At 34.2% G+C, this 24,075-nt stretch overlaps 1 protein-coding gene across 6 annotated transcripts in view; it reads right to left on the reverse strand.

Annotated features, from left to right (window-relative positions):
• The window catches only part of Drc8 (dynein regulatory complex subunit 8), a 123,771-nt gene that overhangs the window by 76,219 nt on the left and 23,477 nt on the right, over positions 1-24,075 (reverse strand). For 4 of the 6 annotated variants that reach the window (XR_013426590.1, XR_013426589.1, XR_013426591.1 and 1 more), the window contains exon 2: positions 5,642-5,726. Coding sequence is in view for 3 of the 6 variants with exons in the window: in XM_078022952.1 (XP_077879078.1) it covers positions 5,642-5,726 (85 nt within the window). In the remaining 3 variants the exon portion in view is untranslated. The remainder of the gene's footprint in view (positions 1-5,641; positions 5,727-24,075) is intronic. The other 2 variants (XM_078022953.1, XM_078022954.1) reach the window with 1 other exon arrangement.

The following is a 24,075-nucleotide window of genomic DNA, read 5'->3' on the forward strand; positions in this document are numbered from 1 at the left end:
AGATTACTTCAATATATTATAATTCATCATATAATGACATGAAAAAGATCCTTATATACTAAAAGAATAATCACCAAGATAAACTGATAAGAGAAAAAAGCAGGGTGCAGAATGACTTACTTTGTGCTAAAAATACATACCCATCCTACAAATCAACAATAAAAAAACCAAACAGCCTGATTTAAAAACGGGCAAAAAAAAAAGGACTGGAATGGACATTCCTCCAAAGAATATACAAATGAGCATGAAAGGATGTTCAACATTACTAATAATTAGGGAAATGCAGATCAAAGCCCCACGGAGATATAACTTTGCACCCCAAATAAGACCACCACAAAAAATAAAAAATAAAACCACAAAACAAGTATTGGCAAGGATGTAGGGAAATTAGAATCTTTGTGCATTGCTGAGGGATGTAAAATAGTGCAGCCGCTGTGGAAAAACTGTGTGGAATTACTCCAAAAAATCAAACAGAACTATCACATAACCCCACAGTTCCACTTCTGTGTATACTTTCAAAAGAATCAAAAGCAGGGGCCCAAACAGATATTTGTACACCAATATTTATAGCAGCATTATTCATTCACAATAGTCAAAAAGTAAAAATAACACAAATGCCAATCAACAGATGGACAGATAAACAAAATGTGGCAGGGGTAAGTGAAAAGAGCCACATACAGAAAGACACAAAAGACTGCTATTTCACTTACATTAGGCACCTAGAGTAGTCAAACTCATGGAGACAAAAAAGAATGATGGTTGCTAGGAGTAGGAGAGGGGAGATGAGCAGAAATGAGTAACAGTTTCAGTTTGGGAAGATGCGAAAGTACTAGAGATGGACAGCAGTGATAGGTGTACAAATAATGTAATATTAATGCCACTGACCTGTATACTTACAATGGCTAAAATAGTAATTTTATATTATAAATATTTTATTACAATAACACACACACACACGAACTATCTCTAGAAGAATTAGAGTAACTTATAACAAAGTTTGCCATTAGAAAGGAGAACTGGATAGTCAGGAACTAGAGGTGAAGAAATTCACTTGTCACGATAGATTCTTTGTACCTTTAGAATTTTCTTTCATGTAACACCTATCATCTAAGAAAACTTCAATTTTCCATTAATTTTACCAACTGATTTCTAAACACAGAGAAGAAAAATATACATAAGTAAAAGTGTATTGTGGTCTACATTTTGTATAAGGCAAAAATCAAAACAACACTTATTAGTGATAGTAAAAATCTACCCAATGTTTTTCAAGCAGCTAGGTTTAAAAAATTCTTTAATGAAGAAAATGGAAAGGAAAATGAAATGCTTTAGAACTTAATAGATCAGCACAAAATACATAAAATAAGTAAAAAATTTTATGAGGGTTAATGAAGTACAAAAGACACTGCTCACCAAGATTAAATAGGGGGAAAAAACTTTTTAATTATTTACTTAAAGATTAAAAGAGTGCAGGAGGCACAGTGGCACAGGCCCGTAATTCCAGCAACCAAAGAGGCTAAGGCAAGAGGATCAAGTTCAAGGCAACTCAGCAACACCCTGTCTCTAAAATAAAAGATAAAAAGGTCTGGGGATGAAGCTCAGTGGCAGACTGCCCTGGATCCAGTCGCCAGTATTGAAAAGAGAGAGAGAGAGAGAGAGAGAGAGAGAGAGAGAGAGAGAGAGAGAGAGAGAATATAATGTGGAATTATTATTATAATAGCTTGTAATAGCTAATATTGTTCTAAGCTTTAAATCCCATGCAAATTTGTTTCAAGCTAACATTGTTCTAAGAGCTTTAAAAAATTTCTGACAATTGCAGTCCTCACAGACTATTTGGTCTATTTGATCTCAGAACTTCTTTTATACCTTTAAAAACTATTAAGGTTTTCAAAGAGCTTTGATTTATGGGAGTTATATGGATCTCTCTTTACTATGCTAGAAATTAAACCTAAAATTTAAAAAATATGTTTTCCTTAATTGTTTAGAAATAATAAATAAGCCCATCATATGCTTATGTAAGTAACATAATTTTTATGAAAAGAAATTACTGTCCATAGGAAAAAAATTTAATTAGAAGACTGGTATTGTTTTACATGTTTGCAAATCTATTAATGCTTAGTATAAAAGAAGACAGTTGGAAACTCATATCTAGTTCTGTTCAATCTATTGTAGAATCATACCTCATGTAGACTTTGAAAAACTCCAATATACACTTGTGGAAAAAAAACAAGAATGAAAATAGCTAAGACCGTCCAAGCTTTATTATGAAAATAGTTTTGACTTCACAGTTTCCTAAAAGGGCCTTAAGGACATACGAGGGTTTCCAAATCACACTTTGAGAACCACTTACACTGCCAATCTTATGAGGCAAATGTAAAAGCAGAGGCATAAAAAATAAATAAATAAATTACTACTAGTCACAGAGCTCTGCCTGGAACCCTGGGAGTCTGATTCCAGACCTCAGGGCCACCTTTCCCAGGTCTGAGGAAAGCACACAGACCAATCTGTATGGCTTTTAGATAGTGGTGAACAACCCACTTTGTTCTATTTAATGTGATAAAATTTCAAATTAAATCTTTCAATTTTTGCACAGCAGAGATAAGGAGAAAGGAGAGAAGCTGTCCTATAGGGAAAACAGCACTATAGCTTCTCCTGAGGAATAAAGCACAAGGGAGGGACAGCCGACACATGTGAACAACTCTCAATCATCTCTCTTTTCCTAACCAACCCAAGCCATTTGTATCTTCCCAACACTCTCACTCCATTCCAAAATACTTCTTTATACAACCCGATCTTTACACAGAAATTGCCTTCAATCCTTAACTAAAAGATTTAAAAAGAATAAGAGTCTAGTTTTATCAGCTATTAAAACATTTTATAAATTGACAGCAATTAATATAGTACTAAACTAGTATTAAGATTGAAAGTAAAGCAATATATCAGAATACAGATCTAATTCAATTCAATTACACAAAATGTAACATGTTATAAAGTAGGTCTAACAATCCAAAAAGGAAATAAACTGTTTAGTAAGTGAAAAAAAGAAGTTGACTTAGACCTTAACTTTTTTTTTAATTTTTAATATTTATTATTTAGTTAGTTATCGGTGGGTACAGCATCTTTGTTTGTATGTGGTGCTGAGGATCGAACCCAGGCCGCACGCATGCCAGGCGAGCGCGCTACCGCTTGAGCCACATCCCCAGCCCTAGACCTTAACTTTTAATCATATGCTAAAATAAATTCCAGACAGATTAACTGCTTTTACAAATGCAGTCTCAATTGAGTCTGGGAAAGGCAGGAGCCAACTCAGCTCATAATCGAATTCCCAGAGCCTCCCTGGGGCTGGTGTACAGTCAACTTGGAAAATGCTACCCTGAACAAAAGAAATTAATTTGACTTCCAGCCTTGCTGCTAACCTATTGTGAGATCTTGGGCAAGTCATTTTGTTTCTGTCCTTAATTTTCAATTTAGAAAGAGAGGATGATAATGATACCAGCAGCATAAGAACATTTGTTATAAACTTTGAAGTGCCTTACAGATTATCATAAGGAAAGAAGATTAGAGAGCTACATTCATTCATGTTGCTACTCCTCAAATGTTCTTAGCATTGATACTTTAATGCTAAAAACAATGCCAATTTTTTTCCTAACCATCTTTAATAAAGTGGATCACTTAAGTTGTATGAACATACACTTTCCCTCAGGGCCTCAGTAAAGTTATTTTAATTTGGAATGGGAAAAAGATGTAGCTCATAAACATGTTTATTTTTCCTGAACCGGCTTTTTTACCAAAAAAGGCCTGGCTGGCATTACTGCTGCAAGGAAGGTTGTCTTGCTTCGTTCAGAAAGCCCAAGGGTAGGAGAGAAGCCCACAAAGTACTTGAAGGAGAGGGTTGGGACAGTGGGCATAAGCACAGCAAAAGACTTGGAAGGAAGAAAGCTCTGATTGACACCAAGGAAACTATGTACTTTCTCTCTGTCTCCAAAGACTGGAGATGACACTATTTACCACACAAATAACATTAAAATGAAGTAATGTACAGGAAGCCCCATCCTCCCAACTAGCAAGCCATTTAGTTAATGCTTTTCTTCTCTCTTTCCCCTTGCTCATAAAGCTATACTCTCCCGGACTTCTCTAACAATACCTGTGTCCCCTCAGGAGAGCCCTTCGGCTTCAACCAGAGGTCTGCAGTCAAGGCACTTTCCATTTATATAATTTAGTGGTGTGAATTGCTGGCAGGATTAATAAGCTCTGTACCCCATCCAAAACTACCACCATCACCATCCCCTCACCCACTCATTTTCCTGCTAAAACATTCAGAGTGTCATTCCCATAGAATGCAATGTGACCAGAGCCACTTGGAGCTATGCTGCAGTCCATTTACCACGTTTCCATGGCAATGACTAAGCCAAAGCTTGCGCAAGGCCTAATATAGTTAAGGTGTAGACAAGACAAATTGAACCCCATTCTCCACTCTATCCATAAACAGAGCTATGGCATAAAACAATACTTTATAAAGTGTTACTATAGGGCTGAGGATGAAGCAAGAGCACTTCATTAGCATGTGTAAAGCCCTAGATTTAATTCCTAGCACCACCAACCATCATCAACATAAAGTAAAATAATGCACTTGTTAGTCCTATTCCTTCAGGTATAAGAAACTAAGGAATACATATAGTTACAACTTATCATAAAAATATAGTTACAACTATATTACCAAATACATATAGTTACAACTTACCAAATAAAGCCTTATATTGTTCATTCAGTTTAACTCAGGTTTAAAACACTTAGTCTCCTGACTAGTATTAGAAGTGATGGCACTGGTTTATAACTATCAAAACTGTTCCTTCCAGTACCATTTTTAAATCACTTCCAACTGCTTTGCTGACCTCTATACCAGGCACTAAGTCTTGAGGTTGTGATTCCCACCAAACAATCCCCATTTTGCCTGGCTTCCTAGAACAATGGTTTCATTGCCTTTCTTTGTTATATGTGGCACAAATTCTACAATGTCTATTAAGACTTATGTAGAGTGTCCTTTACCTTTTGTCTTTCTTTGTCTCCTGTACTCTACTCCAGGTCTACCAATATTCATGTCTTTCATTTTGTATGTGTATATATGTTCTGTTTTGGTTCTTTTGGCAGTTTTACTTTGAAGTGTACCATTATTTAGGTATTCTTTTGTGTGTGTGTGTGTGTGTGTGTGTGTGTGTGTGTTTAGATATATATATTTCTTTGTGATACTGAGGATTGTGTTCAAGCATTATTATTCATTCTTTGTGATAATTCCTTTCATGGATTGATAATACATATCTATTTTTTAAAGCAAATTCTATTCAATTACTTAACTATTTATTGAATATCAACTAAGTATTAAAGCTACAGAATTCATCTCAGAGTTTATATAATCTATAGGTTGGAATAGACAATTAGAAACATATTCTATCCACTAGACTAAGGAATAAGAAACAGAATTTACCTGAAGCAATAGCTAGCAAAAACATTTTATGGGGCACAGGAAAATAAATACTTTAAACAGCATAATAAATCCAAGGTACAGTGTTAAAAGAAAAGATTCCTCTTCTGTTTTATGAATTGTATCAGTAATTTATAATTTGAACAACAATAAATTTTTCCAAACCTCACATCCACTGTATTATTCGACTCATGGTCAAACACTTCAAATGCTTCTTTGATTTTTTTGTGAAATTCTGCTAGTGCTAACTCTGCAAAAGAATAAGTAAATAAAATTATTTTACTTTAATTTTGAATTCAAAACAAAAATCTCAATAACCAGACTAGAAATCTTAATAAGGAAGAACATGAAAGATTCTTTCTTGATCTTCTTTATGTATCATTTAGCATGTTTAACTTCCTCTGGAGTTGTCAAAGAATAGAATATTTTTTCAAAATTCTGAAGAGTGATATAAAGGCTTTTTAATCTCAATCTTAAATTCACAGTCAATTAGTTTTCACATATGCATATACTCGTGGGACTACCACCCATATGAAATTAGTAGACTATATTTAGGTATCTTCCATCCCAAGTAGTTTATTCAGCCTGACAGGCTGAGTAAATCCAATGCAACAAATACCACTGTCTTATCAATAGTGTGTCTTGCCTACCCTGCTTTATTCTACACTTGAGGAGAGCTGAAGTTGTGGGATATAAGGAATTAAAAACCAACATATGATACTGCCTCATCATACAGTTTTCAAACAAGTTTGGGACTAAGGCTAACTTATATGAAATAGTGATGTACCTACTATGTCCTAGACACTACTCTAGTTGATAGAGTTACAGCCAGGAACAAAATAGGCCAAACAAACTTGCCTGTATAGAAAGATATTTTTATTAGGAAAGATATATAACCTTGCACATACTTAGTAAAATATATAGTAAGTCAAATGGGCTTAAAAATAGGGCAAAAATGGGGGCTGGGGTTATGGCTCAGCTCAGTAGTAGAGCACTCACCTCACACATGTGAGGGCCTGGGTTCAATCCTTAGCACCACAAAAAACAAATAAGTAAAAAGAAAGGCATTGTGTCCAACTACAACTAAAAAATAAATTTTTTTTAAATAGAGCAAAAATAACCAGAGGAGGGATGGGGGGGGTGAGACTGGGGTGATCTAGTGATTTGGAAAGGCCTGTCTCCATGATAAGGTGATATTTGGGCAGACACTGACAGAGGGAAGAGAGCCAGTCTTGTGAATATCTCTAGGAAGAGATTTTTGGGAAGAGAGAAAGAAAGTGCAGAATAGTAGAAAATAAAATCAGAAAGCATGGGTTTGAGGTTGGGGAATAAATTCCTTAAGAATTCTGTAGCTACTTTAAGGATTTTGGCTTTTGCTCTGAATGTAGTGATAAACTACTGAAGCAGCAAAATGACTTCATAGGCTTATATTCACTTTAGTCATTAAGTTGAGAAGACATTGAACAAAGATGGAAGCAGAACTGTTAGGAGGCTATTCCAGTATTCTAGGTAAGATACTATGGTGGTTTGGACCAGTGTGGTAGCAGTGGAGACAGTAAGGATTCTGGATATATTCTAAAGAAGAAAGTCAGTAGCATTTGCTGATAGATTTGAAATTCGGTACACAGAGAAAGAAAGAGGTGATGGCTGAACTCCAAAGTGTTCAGCTAAGTGAACCAATAACAAAAAACATGCAATCAAACCTCAAAATTTATTAAACAATAAGTACAACAGAACACCCAGGAAAGGAGAGAGGGATTAAAGATGAGTTTAAATAATTATTTTAATTGTAAACATAATACCACCAAATAGAAAATCAGTCATCCCTGCCTCCCATTTCAGATGTAGGCAACAGGACAAAATAGTTATTTAAAATTTAAAAAGGGGGGCTAGGATTGTGGCTCAGTGGTACAGTGCTCACCTAGCATGCAAGAGGCACTGGGTTCAATCCTCAGCACCACATAAATGTAAAATAAAGATATTGTGACCACCTAAAACTTAAGAATAAAAATTTAAAAAGAGATTCAAAAAATGGACAATTTTTTAAATCACTCCATTCTCTTCATTCTAACATAACCACTAATCATTTTGCTGTATTCTCCTCCAATTTTTTTTCATAAACATACTTTTATATACAGCACTTAATAACTACCATTTATTCATTCAACAAGTATTAACAAGTATTAATAAGCACTATATACCATGGTGTGTATCATCTGGTTTATATATATTTACAACCAGAGAAGTAAGTATACCATTCTTAGGGAAGAAAAGAAACTAAAGCTCAGAAAGGTTAAGCAACTTACCCAGTTATTAAGTGCCAGAGCTAAAATGAACCCAAATGAATAACCCTGCTCTTCCCCCAACCCACTCCAACACCTGTTAATATTCATAGTTTTTTATTACCCTCGTTACTTCATTCAAACGCTGTATTTTTTCAGGTTGCAATATTTTTTAAGACTGTACCACAATTTGATATAATTAATATGTCTTTATTATGAATAACCTAATGGTGGAAAACTTGCTAATTTGAAAAACTTAAAGTAAATGTTACCTCAATCTTTAAATTTACATTTCTTTGATAATAAACAAGTCTGAATAATGACCCATGTTGTTTGTTTACCACCTCTATTTTCTCTGTTATGTGTCTGCTCATGTTCTCTGCTCAACCCTACTGGTATCTTCAATTATTTCTTAACAATTTGAGCTCTTAGAAAAGTAAAGAAATTGAGTATTCATCAAACCTCAAGAAAAAGGCTGATTCTGTTCTCTCCCTCATCATCTTTGAAAAAATAACTAGCTAAATTTTAAAGGATAAGAAAAAGTCTCAACATATGCTGACTGCCCCCCCCAAAAAAGATAATGTATTTTAAATATGATTTTAGGGGTTGGAGTGTGGCTTAGTGGTAGAATCTTTGCCTAGCATGTTTGAGGGCCTGGTTGGATCCCTAGTACTGCAAAAAAGTTTAAAAATTATAAAACAGTCTTCATGCTGGGGGTATAGCTCAGTAATAGAATGCTTGCCAGCATGCATGAGGTAAAAATTACTGCAAACAATTTCCAATGTCAATTGTTTGCATTTGTTTTTCTAAAATGAAAACAGTTTCATTTCCTTTCTGATCATCAAAATCATAGATGATTACTGCAGGGGGAGAAAAAGAATATGAAAGAATTTAGATTAAGCAAAAATCTTTAAACCTCTTCCATGCAGAATTAACCACTCTTAAGGTTGATCTCTAATCTTTCATTCAAAAATAAGTTGTGAGCATCCTTCATTCTCAAAAAAAATCAATTACACTATAATTTCTATTACACTATCATTTCTTGGTATTTAAGATAACTTTATCAAAATTTATTTAAATAACACCCTAACTATAGAAGTTTAGGTTGTTTCCAGTTTTTCATTATAATCAATTATTTAGTGAACAAGCTTGCCCAATTCATCTTTGTACATTTGTCTTATGTCACCAAAATTTTGAGTGGAATATGGTAGATATTTTTGAAGGGTGTTGGGAAGATCCTTATTAATCATAGTACCTTGGAGGAAATCTCACTAGTTATAACACTGCAAAAAGCTGATGTTTGCTTTTTAAATTATTTTTTCTTTTTGGTCCTAGGGATTGAACCTAGGACCTCATGCATACTTGCAAGCATTCTATTACTAAGCTACACCCCCAGCACAAAGATTGTTTTATAATTTTTAAACTTTTTTGCAGTACTGGGGATCCAACCCAGGCCCTCAAACATGCTAGGCAAAGACTCTACCACTAAGCCACATCCCAACCTCTAAGATTACCTTTTATCACATTATCTTTTATTTTGGGGCAGTCATATATGTTGAGACTTTTTCTCATCCTTTAAAATTTAGCTAGTCTTTTTTTTAATATTTACTTTTTAGGTGTAGATGGACACAACACAATGCCTTTTTTAAATTTTTATGTAGTGCTGAGGATCGAACCCAGGTCCCGGCTGTGCTAGTCAAGCACGCTACCGCTGAGCCACAATCCCAGCCCCTAGTTATTCTTTCAAAAGACGAAGAAAGTGAGAACAGAATCAGTCTTTTTCTTGAGCTCCAGTGAATACTCAATTCCATATTCTTCTACAATTAAAAAATATATTTACTCTTGAATCCATCTGAAATTTATTTTGACATGATTCAAAAGGGAAAGATTAACTTTTCAGAATTTATTAAGCACTTATTTTCCTTCTATTTAATTATGTATTATAGTCTTTTATAATTGATTGAGATTACTTATTATTGATTGCTTATTCTATTGATTCAATTCTGATTTGCATTTTTATCACTACTGTACTATTATAATTATTACCACTATATTAGTCCCTTTTTTGGGAATGTTCACTAACATTCTCACCAGTTTATTCTTCCAAATGAAATTTAGAAATCCAAATAAAATTTTAAAATTCAAAGTAAAATACCATTGGGAGTTTTTGTTTTTGTAATCAATCTATACACTGAAAAATAAATAACATTTTAAAATAATAGTTTTCATGTCTAAGAGCAATGCTTAGTTATATGTCCCTTTTTACATATTTAAATTAAATGATACACATTATAGGTTTCCCCATACAATTACATACAATTATCCAAGATTATGCCTGAGTATTTTATGGGATTTATATATACTATGATATTTATCTTTTTTTTAATAAGAATGTCCATAGAGGCTTAATATAATGAAAAATTCAAAAACAGAATAAATACATTGTTATGATGTCATATGAAAAAATATTTACAACATAATGAGTAAATAACAAACACCACCAAGAACATGCAAACAATATTTAAAAAAGAAGACAGACTAAAATTCATACTGTATAATTCCACTAATATTAAGCGCAAAAAAGAAAATTAATCTCCATCCAGAAAGATCAGAATAGAGGTTGGATGAAGGAAAATACATGATAGAGACTTCTGAGAGGATAGGTAAACTCTATAGAGTGATCTGAGTGGTGGTTACATAGGTGTATACATATATAAAAATTAACCTCAATTTTTTTGTTTTTAAAAATTCAAATAGTTCAAAATTTTCTAGGCTTTGTTTTATTTTAATGAGTTTTACTGAGGCTAAACTTACAAATAATGGATTGACAAATGTTAACTGTATAATTTTATAAGTTTTGATAAATATGTACATGTTTATAATCATCACTATGTCATAGATCATTTCTATTACCCCCAAATTGTCCATCGTGCCCTTCTGCAGTCTAGTCCATCTCCTTCATTCATCCTGCTCCTAAATAAATGGCATCATACAAGGTAGTTTTTGGTGTCTGATATCTCTCAGCTATAGCAACACTTGACATTTATTCATCTTATTTTGTTTATCAGGAATGTATTCCTTTTTATTACTGAATAGCACTCTATGAACATTTTTATCCATTCAGTAATTGATGGCTATTTGAGGTACTTTCAGTTTGGAGTCGTTATGACTATGGCAAAGATGAACATCTGGGTACATGTAGACATGTTTTCTCATGACTTAGGAGTGGAAAGAGTGGATTATAACATAACCATCAAATATTATAAGACATTGAAATGACTTCCAAGGTGATTATATCATTTTATATTTCTGTCACTAATTATATGGGAATTCCATTTGTCCCACATTCTCACCAGTCCTTGAAAGTCAGTATTTTTAATTTCATCATTCTAGTGGGATTTTTAATTTTCATTTTCTTAATGAGCAGTGATGCTGAGCATGTTCTCATATGCTTATTTGCAATTTGTATATCTTTTTTAATGAATTGACTGCCAAATGTTTTTACCCATTTCTAATCAGTTTCATTTTTAAAAAATTTTTTTAGTTGTTGGTGGTCCTTTATTTTATTCATTTATTTATATGTGGCGCTGGGCATTGAACCTAATGCCTCATACATGTGAGGTAAGCACTCTAACACTGAGCCACAACTCCAACCCAATTTGTTTCATTATTGATTTGTAAGAATTCTTTATATATTTTAGGTATAAGTCTATTATTAGATATGCATTTTGAAAAATATATTTGTCTATGTCTTGGATATTTATCTTTTTAACCCCTGTAATTTCTGGTATTTGAAGTAAATGTTGATTGTTTTATTGTTGTTGTTGTTGTTGTTGTTGTTTTGGGGGGAGGGGTACTGGGAACTGAACTCAGGGGAACTCTACCACTGAGCCACATCCCCAGCCCTATCTTTATATTTTATTTAGAGACAGGATCTCACTGAGTTGCCTAGCACATTGCTTTTTGCTGAGGCTGGCTTTGAACTGGAGATCCTCCTGCCTCAGCCCCCACCCTGCCACCCCCCCCAAGCCCATGGCTGGGATTACAGGCATGCACCACCACACCCGTCTTATTTTTATTTTTGCTATTGATCAACTTCCTGAAACCTTTTATTAATTAGAATCCTTCTTTGGTTGATTATACTGTATTTTCTGAAAATATACTTTGTATTATCTTCTTATCCTCTTTTTCTCCTTCATGATTTATGGCATAAAGCACATGCCAAGCATATGCTCTACCTACCACTGAACTATAGAGGAAATTCTGAGGCATCAGTTGAGAATAAAAGCTTGGTACTTTGTAGAACTCTAATCTGGATTAAGGTACATATTTTATATTTTCTAAATTTTTTTTTGTATGTGTGTGGTGCTAGAGATCAAACTCAGGGCCCTCTCTACCAACTGAGCTATATCCCTAGCCCTATTTTCTGAATATTTTGTGTCATCTTATCAAGAACTATAAAAACAACATTGATCCATACAGTGATAACAATTATTTAACAGACTATAACACTAGTCTTTCACCAATAAATGGAATGCTAACCTTCACTCTGAAATAGCTAAAACTTTGAATTTAAGGCAGTATCCTTCCATTTCTATTATATTAAGAACAGACACTAACTTTTAACAACCTCTTACCAATATTTTATAAAATATGTTCTGTTTAACATTTGTTCCTTAAGGCGCTTCTCAATAAAAGGTTTCAGTGATCAAAAAATGCCTAGGAAACTTTGAAAATAATGTTTATATATAACATTTATATATATGGTTTTATAGAGAGATTCATAATGAATATTAGTTAAGTCTTTCAGATATTCTACAGTGTAAAAAAAAATCTTGTTAATTTTAACACATTATCCAAAGCTAGTTAACAACAGATTCCCTTCTTTTCAATTATCATCGATCAGAAATAATCAATGCCTTAAAATATAGGACTCACAAATCCTCACCCATGGGACACTGGTATAATGAATGGCTGCACTCCTAGCCTCAAGACTCAAGAAAGAAAATCAACATACAAAAATCAGTCACAAGGCTGGGGTTGTGGCTCAGCGGTAGAGTACTCGCCTGGTATGTGCAAGGCCTTGGGTTCGATCCTCAGCACTGCGTATAAATAAATAAATAAAGGCATTGTGTCTATTTTTAAAAAAATCAGTCACATATCTAGATATAACAACAAATAATCAGAAAAAGAAATTAAGTAAACAATTCTATTTACAATAGTATAAAAAAGGAAAATAGTAATAAATCTAATCAAAGAGGCAAAAGACTTGTAAACTAAAAACTAAAACCATTGTTGAAAGAAACTAAAGACATAAAAAATGGAAAGACATGCCATGTTCATAGATTGGCAGACTTAATATTGTTAAGATGGTTAACCTATATGTCATAGGTTAAACAGTGATGTCCCCCCAGCCCCGAATTCATATGTTGATGTCCTAATCCTCAGCACCTCAGAATGTGACCTTATTTGGAAATAGGATCATAAAAGATATAATAATTAATTAAATTAAGATGAGGTCATACTGCAGTGGGCCACTAATCCAATATTACTAGTGTCCTCATAAACATGGAAAATTTGAACAGAAAGACAGATATGCACACAAAAACACCACATAGAGATGAAGGCAGAGATCAGAGTAATGATGCAAAAGCCAAGGAAACCACTAGAAGCTAGAACGGGAAGGAACATGGAACAAATTTTCTTGATATCAGACTTCTAGTCTTCAGAACCATATAACAATAATTTCTGATGATCAAGTCACTCATTTTGTGATACTTGTTATAGAAACCCTAGCAAATGAATATATTAACAAAAGAGATCTATAGATTTAATGTAATTCTTATGAAGATCTTGATGGCATCGTTTGTAGAATAGGTAAAATCATTCTGAAATGCACATGGAATCCCCCCACAAAAAGAGAACATAGTTGAAGGATTCATACTTCCTGATTCAAAACTAACTACAAGCTACAGTAATCAAACTGATATTAGAACAGACATATAGCCTGTGGAATGAAAAAGAAATAAACCATGTATGAATGGTCAACTGACTGGGGGTGAGAGGTGCTGTGGTCTGAACCCATGGCCTCACGCATACTTCACACACACTCCACCATGGAGCTACATACCCAGCAAGGTCAACTGACTTTTGACAAGAATGCCAAGAATATTCACTAGGGAAAAACAGTCTTTTCAACAAATAGTACATGTGAGATTGGATATTCATATGCAAAAAATAAAGTTGCATCCTCCTGATACAATACATACAGAAATTAACTCCAAATGTTTGGTCTCCATTTCTCTTCCTTCCTTCTATTCATATTCTGCTGGAGTCTGGCTGGGCACAATTCATGGGCCACTTGTCAAGCAGAAACGAACTTTATTTTTAGCGCGCGCACACACACACACACACACACACACACACGCCACACCACATGAGCTCTTCAGGAATTCCCTCAGAGCCCAACTGCCACCACCGGCTTCCCACAAGCCTCTCAACCTCCCCACTCCTCCTGCTCTTGAGGTCGATTGGCTGGGTCGTGTGGGCGGAGCCAAAAAAAAGTCCCCCAATGAGCAGCTCCATGGTCTGAAAGGGCAGGGAAACAGCCCAATCAGCATCACCACAGAGGAGCCAATCAGTTGGCAGCTAGAAGTTTGCTGGGGCTGCTGTGAGCCAATCATCAGCTGGCAGCTGGAAGTTTGCTGTGGCCCCTTTGGCTGTGGCTCTCAACAATATTCATTCATTTTTTTCTCTTCTTCTCTTCTCTTCTCTTCTCTTCTCTTCTCTTCTCTTCTCTGACTTCCCAGCCTCCAGAATATTGAGGAAATAAATTCCTGTTCTTTATAAATTATTCCATCTCAGATATTTTGTTATAAGAGCACTTAAACACAGAGCTGAAACTATAAAATTTTCAAAGAAATCATGGAGAAAATCTTCATGAAATTAGATTCGGTTATGATTTCTGGGATATGACATGAAAAGCACAAATTGAAAAAAAAAAAAGGTAAGTTGGACTTTATTAAAATTAAAAGTAGTTGTGCATCAAAGAACACCATCAAGAGAGTGAAAAGATAGCCCACAGGATTGAGAAAATATATGCAAAGCATATATCTGATGAGATTAATATTCAGAATATATTTTTTAAAATTCTTATAACTCAACAAGAAAACATTCTGATTTTAAAATGAACAAAAGATTGAATAGACAATACTCGAGGGAAAGTATACAGATGACTAGTAGGTAGGTACATAAAAAGATACGCAACTTGCTAGTCATTAGAGAAATAAAAATCAAAACCACAATGAGACAGCAATTAACACCCATTAGAATGTCTATTATTATGGAAATGGAAAATAATAAGTTATTATGGGTTGAGTATTTGTCCCCTCCAAAGCTCCTGTTGAAATTTAATTGCCACTGTAACAGTATGAAGCAGTGGGACCAATAAGAAGTGATTAGGTCATATAGGCTCTCTGCTCTCATGAATGGATTAGTGCTGTTACTGTGAGAATGGATCTATTACATTAGGAGGAGTTTGATCTCCATATCTCTTCTCCTTCTCCTTCTCCTTCTCCTTCTCCTTCTCCTTCTCTTCTCCCTCTCCCTCTCCCTCTCCCTCTCCCTCTCCCTCTCCCTCTCCCCCTCCCCCTCCCCCTCCCCCTCCCCCCCTCTCTCTCTCTCTCTCTCTCTCTCTCTCTCTCTCTCTCTCTCTCTCTCTCTCCTTCTTACCTTCCACAATTGGATGACACAGCAAGAAAGCGCTCCTCAGATGCTGGTGCCTTGATCTTGAATTTCCAGCCTCCAGAATGTTGAGGAAATTATATATTACCCAATCTTTATATATTACCCAATCTCAAATATTTTGTTATAAGAGCACAAATAAACTAAGACATAAGTGTTGATGTGAATGTAGAAAAACAGAAATCCTTGTGAACTGCTGTTGGCAATGTAAAATGATACAGATGTTATAGAAAACAGTAAGAATGATGGTCCCTCAAAAAGTAAACTTCAAATTACTACTGAACCAGCAATTCTACTACTGAGTATACACCTAAAAGACTCCAATTAGGCACTGAAATTCCCAATGGTCAAAAGACAAAGACCAAATGTTTTCTCTGATATGCAGATACTAATCTCACAATTGGGGTGGGGGTGGGTATTAGGGAAGAACAGAAGTACTCTGGATTAGAAAAGAGGGAATGAAGAAAAGAAATGGGGAATGGAAATAAAATAGTAGAATGAATCAGACATTATTATTCTATGTGCATATATGATTATATGACCAATGTAATTCTACATCATGTACAACCGAAAGAATGAGAAGTTACACTCCATTATGTGTATAATATATAAAAATACATTCTACTATCATGTATGACTAATTAGAACAAATAAAATAAAATAAAAAAGATGGAAGCAACTTATATATATTCATAGATATATAAGTGGATACAATTTGATGTATATATAGCCAATAGAATATTATTCAGCCTTTAAAAGGAAGGAAGCTCTGACACACATACTACAACATGAGTGAACCTTAATGACTTTATGCTAAGTGAAATAAATCAAAAACAGGACAGATACTGTATGATTTCACTTACATAAGGTATCTACAATGCTCAAACTCATTGAGACAGAAAGTAGAATAGTGGTTGCCAAGAGTCAAGAGGAGTAGGAAGTTACTATATATTGGAGAGAGTTTTGGTTTGGGATTTTTTTAAAAAGTCTGGAAATAGTGATTTTGTACAGCATTGTGAATGTACTTAATATCATCAAACTATACACTTAAAAATAGTTAAAATGATCTTAAAATAAGGTCTAAGAATTAAATGAAAGTTTAGAAAAAGAATTTATTATGATAAAAAAATTTCTAAAATTTATAGTTAATAATAATTCTACATATCTATGAATATACTGAAAACAACTGTATTATACACAAATGGGTGAATTACATGGTATGTGAAATAGATCTCTTTTTATTTAAAGCCCTCCCATTCGTAGGGATTGAACCCAGAGCCTCAAGTGCTTGGCAAGCATTCTACGGCCAAGTTTCATCCCTAGACCTTTTAATTTTATTTTGATATAACAGGATATAACTAAGTTTATAGCCCAGGCCATTCGAAAACTCCTGTTTCAGCCTCCCAAGTAACTGGGAATTCAAGTGTGCCCCACAGAGTCTGGCTTCTGAAATATCTTAATAAAGCTGTTATTATAAAAAAAAATTGTATACGATGAATTGAAATGCATTTTGCTGTCATGTACAACTAAGCAGAACAAATTAAAAAAAGAGAGGGGGGAAGGTACATTATAATTCTTAGACTCACAGAAAGGAGTTGAGTTAAATATATATGTTGAGTCAAATATATATGTTGAGTATATATTTCTAATAAAAAGAGTGCATGTTGGGCTGAGGATATAGCTCAGTTGGTAGAGTGCTTGCCTTGCATGCACAAAACCCTGGGTTTAATCCCCAGCACCACAAAGAAAAAAAAATAAAGTTTGAAAAGAGTGCCTGTTTTAAAAATAAGTTGAAAATTTTATATTAAAAATCATAAAAAATATGCCAATTGCTTAACACAAATTTTCTTCCAGAAGAATCCCAATAATACATTAACATTTTTATGAAGGCAATCCATTTTATTAAGGCAATATATATACAGGCAAGCATTAAATCAAATGTATCCTTGAAATATAAATGTTTTATTTGGCAGCATTTTAACAGCTCAAGGGTAAACTTCCAGAAATTTATTTCCCTGTCATATGATTCCAATGTGAAAATGTTTGCTTAAATTTTTGTAATGAAATCATGTTTGTTTTAAAGTATTAATAATATCCCAAAGTTTTTCAACTGTATGATAATTTCCTTTCTCAGTGGTTATTTAACTGATTAGAAACCCATATGAATGAAGTAATCTAGGGGTAAAAATATTTTAAGCCTCCAGAGAGCTGAGACTATAGGCATGAGCTACTGTGCTCACCTCCATCTGCATCTTAAACGTATGATTTGGGGGATATGGCACAAAAATATATTCTACATGATGCACAATGTAGACATGGTCTACAATATGGTATGTAGCTATTCCTGTCAATGTTAAAAAGGGAGAATAGAATGCATGTACAGAATTTTGATGAGAACACTTCTTTCAATTTACTAATTAATTACAGGTTAGATAAGTATCTCTTGTTTAGCTGTTTTATAGCAATTTTACCTGTGATTAATATACTTTAGCTAGATGGAAAATATTAACAAATCCATCATTTGTTAGGACATGAAATAATGACAACATATTTATTGAGTGGCATTTAGAAAAAAAATTTTACTCTATCTTTCCCATCTCAAAAAATAAAACTTGTAAACTTATATATGGTAGCACATCAAAAATGCCCTTCTAAAAAATGTGAACAAGGAGTTGGGATTGCGGTTCAGTGGTAGAGTGCTGACCTAGCACAGGCAAGGCCCTAGGTTCGATCCTCAGTACCACATAAAAAATAAATAGATAAGTAAAATACAAGGTATGTGTCCAACTACAACTAAATATATAAATTTTGAACAAAAGGGAATTCTTGGACCGAGGTTGTAGCACAGTGGTAGAGCATTTGCCTAATATATGTGAGGCACTGAGTTCCATCCTCAGCACCACATAAAAATAAATAAAATAAAGGCATGCTGTCCATCTACAACTATAAAAAAAAATAGCCTATGTATAGAATATCCCGTTAAACTATATAATTCTAAGTTTTGTAGTGAAAGTACTTTGAATCAGACTTCTTAGTTTGGTTTCATTTAGTTTTATAAGATGAGTTCTCACAATGTTACCCAGGCTGGCCATGAACTCCTGGCTCAAAAGACCCTACCACTTGACCATCCTAAGTAGCTGGAACTACAAGTACATACCACCCACCACAAAGGATAGGATTCTTGCCAGGCTTCTTGTTATTGGTACCAGGTATCAATATCCTTTTGTTGCTGATGTTCTTTTTGTTTTACAAATTACTAGAGTTTCCTGTATACTTATTTATTACTATCCTGAAAAAGCTTAATGCATGAATGCTGCCAGTGAGCTACATCTCTAACCCCCTGAAAAAGAGTAAAAACTATAACAACTTAGTCATGGGGGAAAAAAAAAAAAGAAGGGAAACATTCTTAAGATTAGAATATTGGTGTGATATAGTCCAATTCTCAAACTCCATATGCTATCAGTCTGATATAATAGAGGCAGTTGGTATAGCGTATTTGTTCAGAGCACTGATTTCATGGTGCCAGAAGTCATATTTGACTAAATGGCATAGCAATATGTCAGAAAGCTACATTAAACTATTAACATTTTTATGTTAACAACCTCATAAAAGTTTTAGAAAGTGTTATTGTTGTCAGAAAAAATATTTAAACTCTTCAAATAAAATGAAAATATAATAAAGTGTCTTTGTAATAATAGATGTGAATGTTTATAAAAAACTATTTAGCTCAAATTATATTGTTATATTGTATACAAATATGTAACAATAAATTCCATCATTATGTAGAACTACAATTCACCAATAAAAATGTGCAAATCAACATTTCAAAATGATTTGAAAATATGTCTCTGATGTTAAAATAGTCCATGAAAAATAATTTATTTTGAAAAAAAAAAGTTGATTTACAACATAACAAATGAGGCGCTTAAGGAAATAATCATATTTTTAGAAATACATTTTTACAAATATAGTGGGTTTTTTGAGGGGAGGGGTACTGGGGATTGAACTTAGGGGGCAACTGACCACTGAGCAACATCCCAGCCCTATTTGATATTTTATTTAGAGACAGGGTCTCACTGAGTTGCTTAACACCTTGCTTTTTGCTGAGGTTGGCTTTTGAACTCACAATCCTCCTGTCTCAGCTACTGGAATTACAGGCATGAGCCACCGTGCCCGGCTACAAATAAAGTTTATTAGAATGAAATATAATGTGATTCAATGTGATATCACCAATTTGTAAAAATATTTGGGTAATAAACTTGCTTCCCTTGGGCTAGGAGTGTACTCAGTAGTACAGCATTTGCCTACTATACATGAGTGAGGCTCTGGGTTCCATCCTTAGCATCACAGAAAAAGAAAATAATTTGGGGTTGGGGCTGTAGCTCAGTGGTAGAATGCTTACCTCACACATGTGAGGCACTGGGTTAGGTCCTCAGCCCCACATAAAAATAAATAAATAAAGATATGTGTCCATCTACACTAAAATATATATAAATATATTAAAAATTAAAAAGAAAATTATTTTTTAAAAAAGGTGCTTCTTTCTACATATTTATGTAATGTAACATTATAAATTGGCACTGTTCATTATGCTTTTATTAGTTAACAAACTAATTTTACAGAAATTTTGAGAAATTTCCAAAAAATATTGAGCTGATGACATATTTAGGTCAGGAGGGGAAAAATTAATTAAGAGACAGAGAATCTTAAGACTTGAAAGAGGATTTAGAAGTCATTGAGCCCTATCTCTAACCTAATGGAAGAAGCCTCTCACCTAGATGGTCAGGGTTTGGTTTGCTCTTCTCTGCTACTAAGACTAATCTTGTTTCTAAGAAGCTTTGAATTGATTATGACTACTGCTAAGTAAAAATGCATTGACAAATGTCTTCTAAAAAAAATTATTTTACAGTCTGGGCAACTTTGCAAGACCCTATCTCAAAATAATTTTTTTTATTAGTTGCTCACGACAATATAATGATCTTGACATATCATACATTTGATTCAAATGGGGTATGAATTCTCATTTTTCCACATGTACAGATTGCAGGATCACATTGGTTATACAGCCACGTTTATACATGCAGCAATACTAGTGTCTGTTGTATTCTGCTGCCCTTCCTATTCCCCCTTCCCCTCCCCTCCCCTCCCATCAAAATAATTTTTCTTTTAAATTCTGGGGATGTAGTTCAGTGGTAGAGCACTTGCCTGCTTGTCTAATATGTACAAGGCTCTGGGTTCAATCCCCAGCACCACAAAAATCAATCAATTAATTAATTAACATAAAATTTAAATTAAAAAAAGATTTAGTTGTAGATGGACACAATATCTTTATTTTACTTATTTTTTTTAATGTGGTGCTGAGGATCAAACCTAGTACCTCACATGTGCTAGGCAAGTGCTCTACCACTGAGCTACAACTCCAGCCCATAAAACAAAATTTCAAAAATTTAAAAACCTATTCAAAGTTCCCCTTCTCACACTAAGTTCCCCTTCCCAAGTCACAAAGTCTTATTCAAATTTAACTCTACATTAGTCATGTCAATACAAATATAAGTAAAGCCATAATTTGTATGTTTGACCAGATATAATCAATTTTCTTGCTAATAAGTACTTTTACAAGATGGTCAGATGGTAAAAAAAATACCAAAACTACTAGCTAACTGGAACATTTTTATAACAAAACCACTGCAATATATGTTTGATTTCCGATTGCCTTGTATATTTTTAGGTATACTGCGTACTGACTGAGAGCTTATCTATTCTAATAAAATAACAATCTTAGTAGCATTTTTAAAGAGTACTAACAAGTAGGAAGTTTTCAATTATTGCATAAAAATTAGATTCTTAATTCTTGGGTAAGCTTTTTAGAACAATTAGCCTTTATATTAACTTAGACAATTTTTTTCTCTTCCCCCAAAATAATTCAAAATATTAAAAAGCAAAACTGTACTACAATACAATGTGGTTTCAGAAAAAAAAAAAACTAAAATCATGAGGAAAAGTTCAAGTTTTTGCTCCTTTACTTCCCTATAATGACATGTAGCTGGAAGAGAGAATTCAAGCAACATTCAGGAACAGTCTTTAAGTTTTTTAATAAAACACTTTAAAGGAGTTTGAATTTTTATCTCAGGGCAATAGAGATCAGCTCAAGATCAAAATTATTCTTCCTATGAAGGTTAACTCAAACGGAGGGAAGGGGGCAAGGAAGGAGGCAGAGATAGTTAGGAGATTCATACATGAATATATCCGCACTGCACTTGTGTTTCCCATAACATTGTAATTGACCATAAGATCAGTAAAGTCATATGCTTCATGTGTTCTCAGAACTGCTGAATCTACAGACCCTAGCCCTGAGCAGATACATGAAAACTACTTTTTGCTTAAATCTGTTATATGAAGATTAAATGATGAAAAAATAAATGACCAAGGTATTTTCATTTCAAACCTAAATCTAAGAAAGAACTTTGCTCACAACTTTCAATAAATATTTATTGCATGAAGATGACATTAGGGAAAACAATATAATGTAGTGGAAAGCTAAATTGTAAGGGAGAAGCAGTGAAGAAAATCAGAAATAATCTTTATTAAACTGATTAAAACCTGGCATTGACTTTTAACTGTTTCTCTCAAGATATTAGGTAAGAAAAAAGAAACCCACACAGTTGAGAGATCGATAGGACCAAGAAAAAAGATTTGAGAATGTTTGTGAGAAAAAAGAAAAAAAAATTAGTGAAAACAGCAATCTGAAGATGTAAGTAAGTTCCTAGGGCTGGGGCTGGGACTCAGCAGTAGCGCACTAGCTTGGCGTGAGTGAGTCACTGGGTTTGATTCCCAGCACCCCATATAAATAAATAAAATAAAGGTCTATCAACAACTAAAAAAAATAAAAATAAAAAGATGTAAGTTCCTTTGCCCACCATCTTGTACCCTGACTTCCTTCACATTGCTGCCAAAGTGGTGTGCCTAAAATGAGTATTTGATTACATTCCTTATCATCCACAGGATAAAAAGTCAAAGAACCTTAACAACACAGAAGAAAACCTCCCTGGCTAGTCAGCTATTCTGCCTTGCTCTCAACACCACACATAGCAATTCTCAAGGGTGAGGTAACCCAAACCAGATCAGTTATATGAGAAACACTCAAGGACTTGTTTAAAATAGGTATCTAGATGATCTGCCTTTGGAAATTCTGATTTGGAAGGTCTGGGATAGGACCAGGAATCTTTATTTTTACAAAGTTCCTCATAGGATTCTAATTAGGGGCCAACTTAGAAAACACTACATTAATATAAAATGGTATTTATAAAGAGCACCAGGATTTGTATCCAGAAAGACTCCAAAACAATCTCTGGTATACCCTTTATGAGTTAAGTGGTCGTAGGCAAATTATTTATTCATTATTATTTATTATGTAGAGATTTTCCTTTTATGTTTGTATGTGTGTTATGGGGATCAAGCCCAGAGGCCTCACAAATGCTAGGCAATACTCTGCCACTGAGCTACACCCCAGCCTAAGGTTTTTCTTTTCTAAAATGGCACTGTAGTTCAGTGGTAGAGTGCTTGTCTAGTATGCACGCAGCCCTGAGTTCAATCCCCAGCACCACAAAAAAATAATAATTTAAAAAATGAGAAAATACAGATAAAGTACTTAACATAAGTACATAAGTGCATAAATACTCAATAAAAATGTTAACTGTTAATAACTGACACCTAATACTTTAAAGCATCTCCATCTCCTCCCCATTCCCAAACTTAATTCATGCTCTTCTCTGCCTGGTACTCTCCCCTCTTACTCCCCACCCCCTTGCTGCCTTTCAAACCCTTACGTTTCTACTCCTACAGTCTCTTCCAGATTTCCACCATCACATACCCCAATCTTCCTTCTCTAGACAGAATCAAGTACCCATTCTCTAGGATTCATTAATTCAATAATATTTATTAAGTAACAATTATGGGCTAGACAATGAAGTCACAGTGGAGAATAAAACAGACATGTGCTGACATTCTAATGGAAAATCAGATATTAAACAAATTACACAAATAATTATGCATGTGATTAAATATTGCACTGCTATCAGTTATTTGTATATCTTTCCCCTACTAATATGTTCTTGTGTAGGACTTCCAATATTTTGTCTACAGTAAATATTGTTTTAAAGGAAGGATTTTTTTTTAAGAGAGAGAGAGAGAGAGAAAGAGAGAGAATTTAATATTTTTTAGTTTTCGGCAAACACAACATCTTTATTTGTATGTGGTGCAATATGATCGAACCCAGCGCAGCACGCATGCCAGGCGAGCGTGCTACCGCTTGAGCCACATCCCCAGCCCAGGACTTCCAATCTTAAGAAGGTAATCAAAATATATGGACATTTGTAATTTATATATGGGTATGGCAGAGACAATAACAACCAGCATTTAGCTGCAGTGGTCCAGGGGCAGTGGTTCCAGCAGTGGCACATGAACCAGGTTGTCCCTGTAGCATGCCATCAGATGTGGTACATGCTGTCAGGTCTCCTTTGGTCTTGTCCAAGGTGGTTCTACTTCCTGTTGATTTTATGAGCACCCCTTTATCTT

This window comes from Ictidomys tridecemlineatus, chromosome 10 (genome assembly GCF_052094955.1).
Source record: "Ictidomys tridecemlineatus isolate mIctTri1 chromosome 10, mIctTri1.hap1, whole genome shotgun sequence".
NCBI classification, from domain to species: Eukaryota; Metazoa; Chordata; class Mammalia; order Rodentia; family Sciuridae; genus Ictidomys; species Ictidomys tridecemlineatus.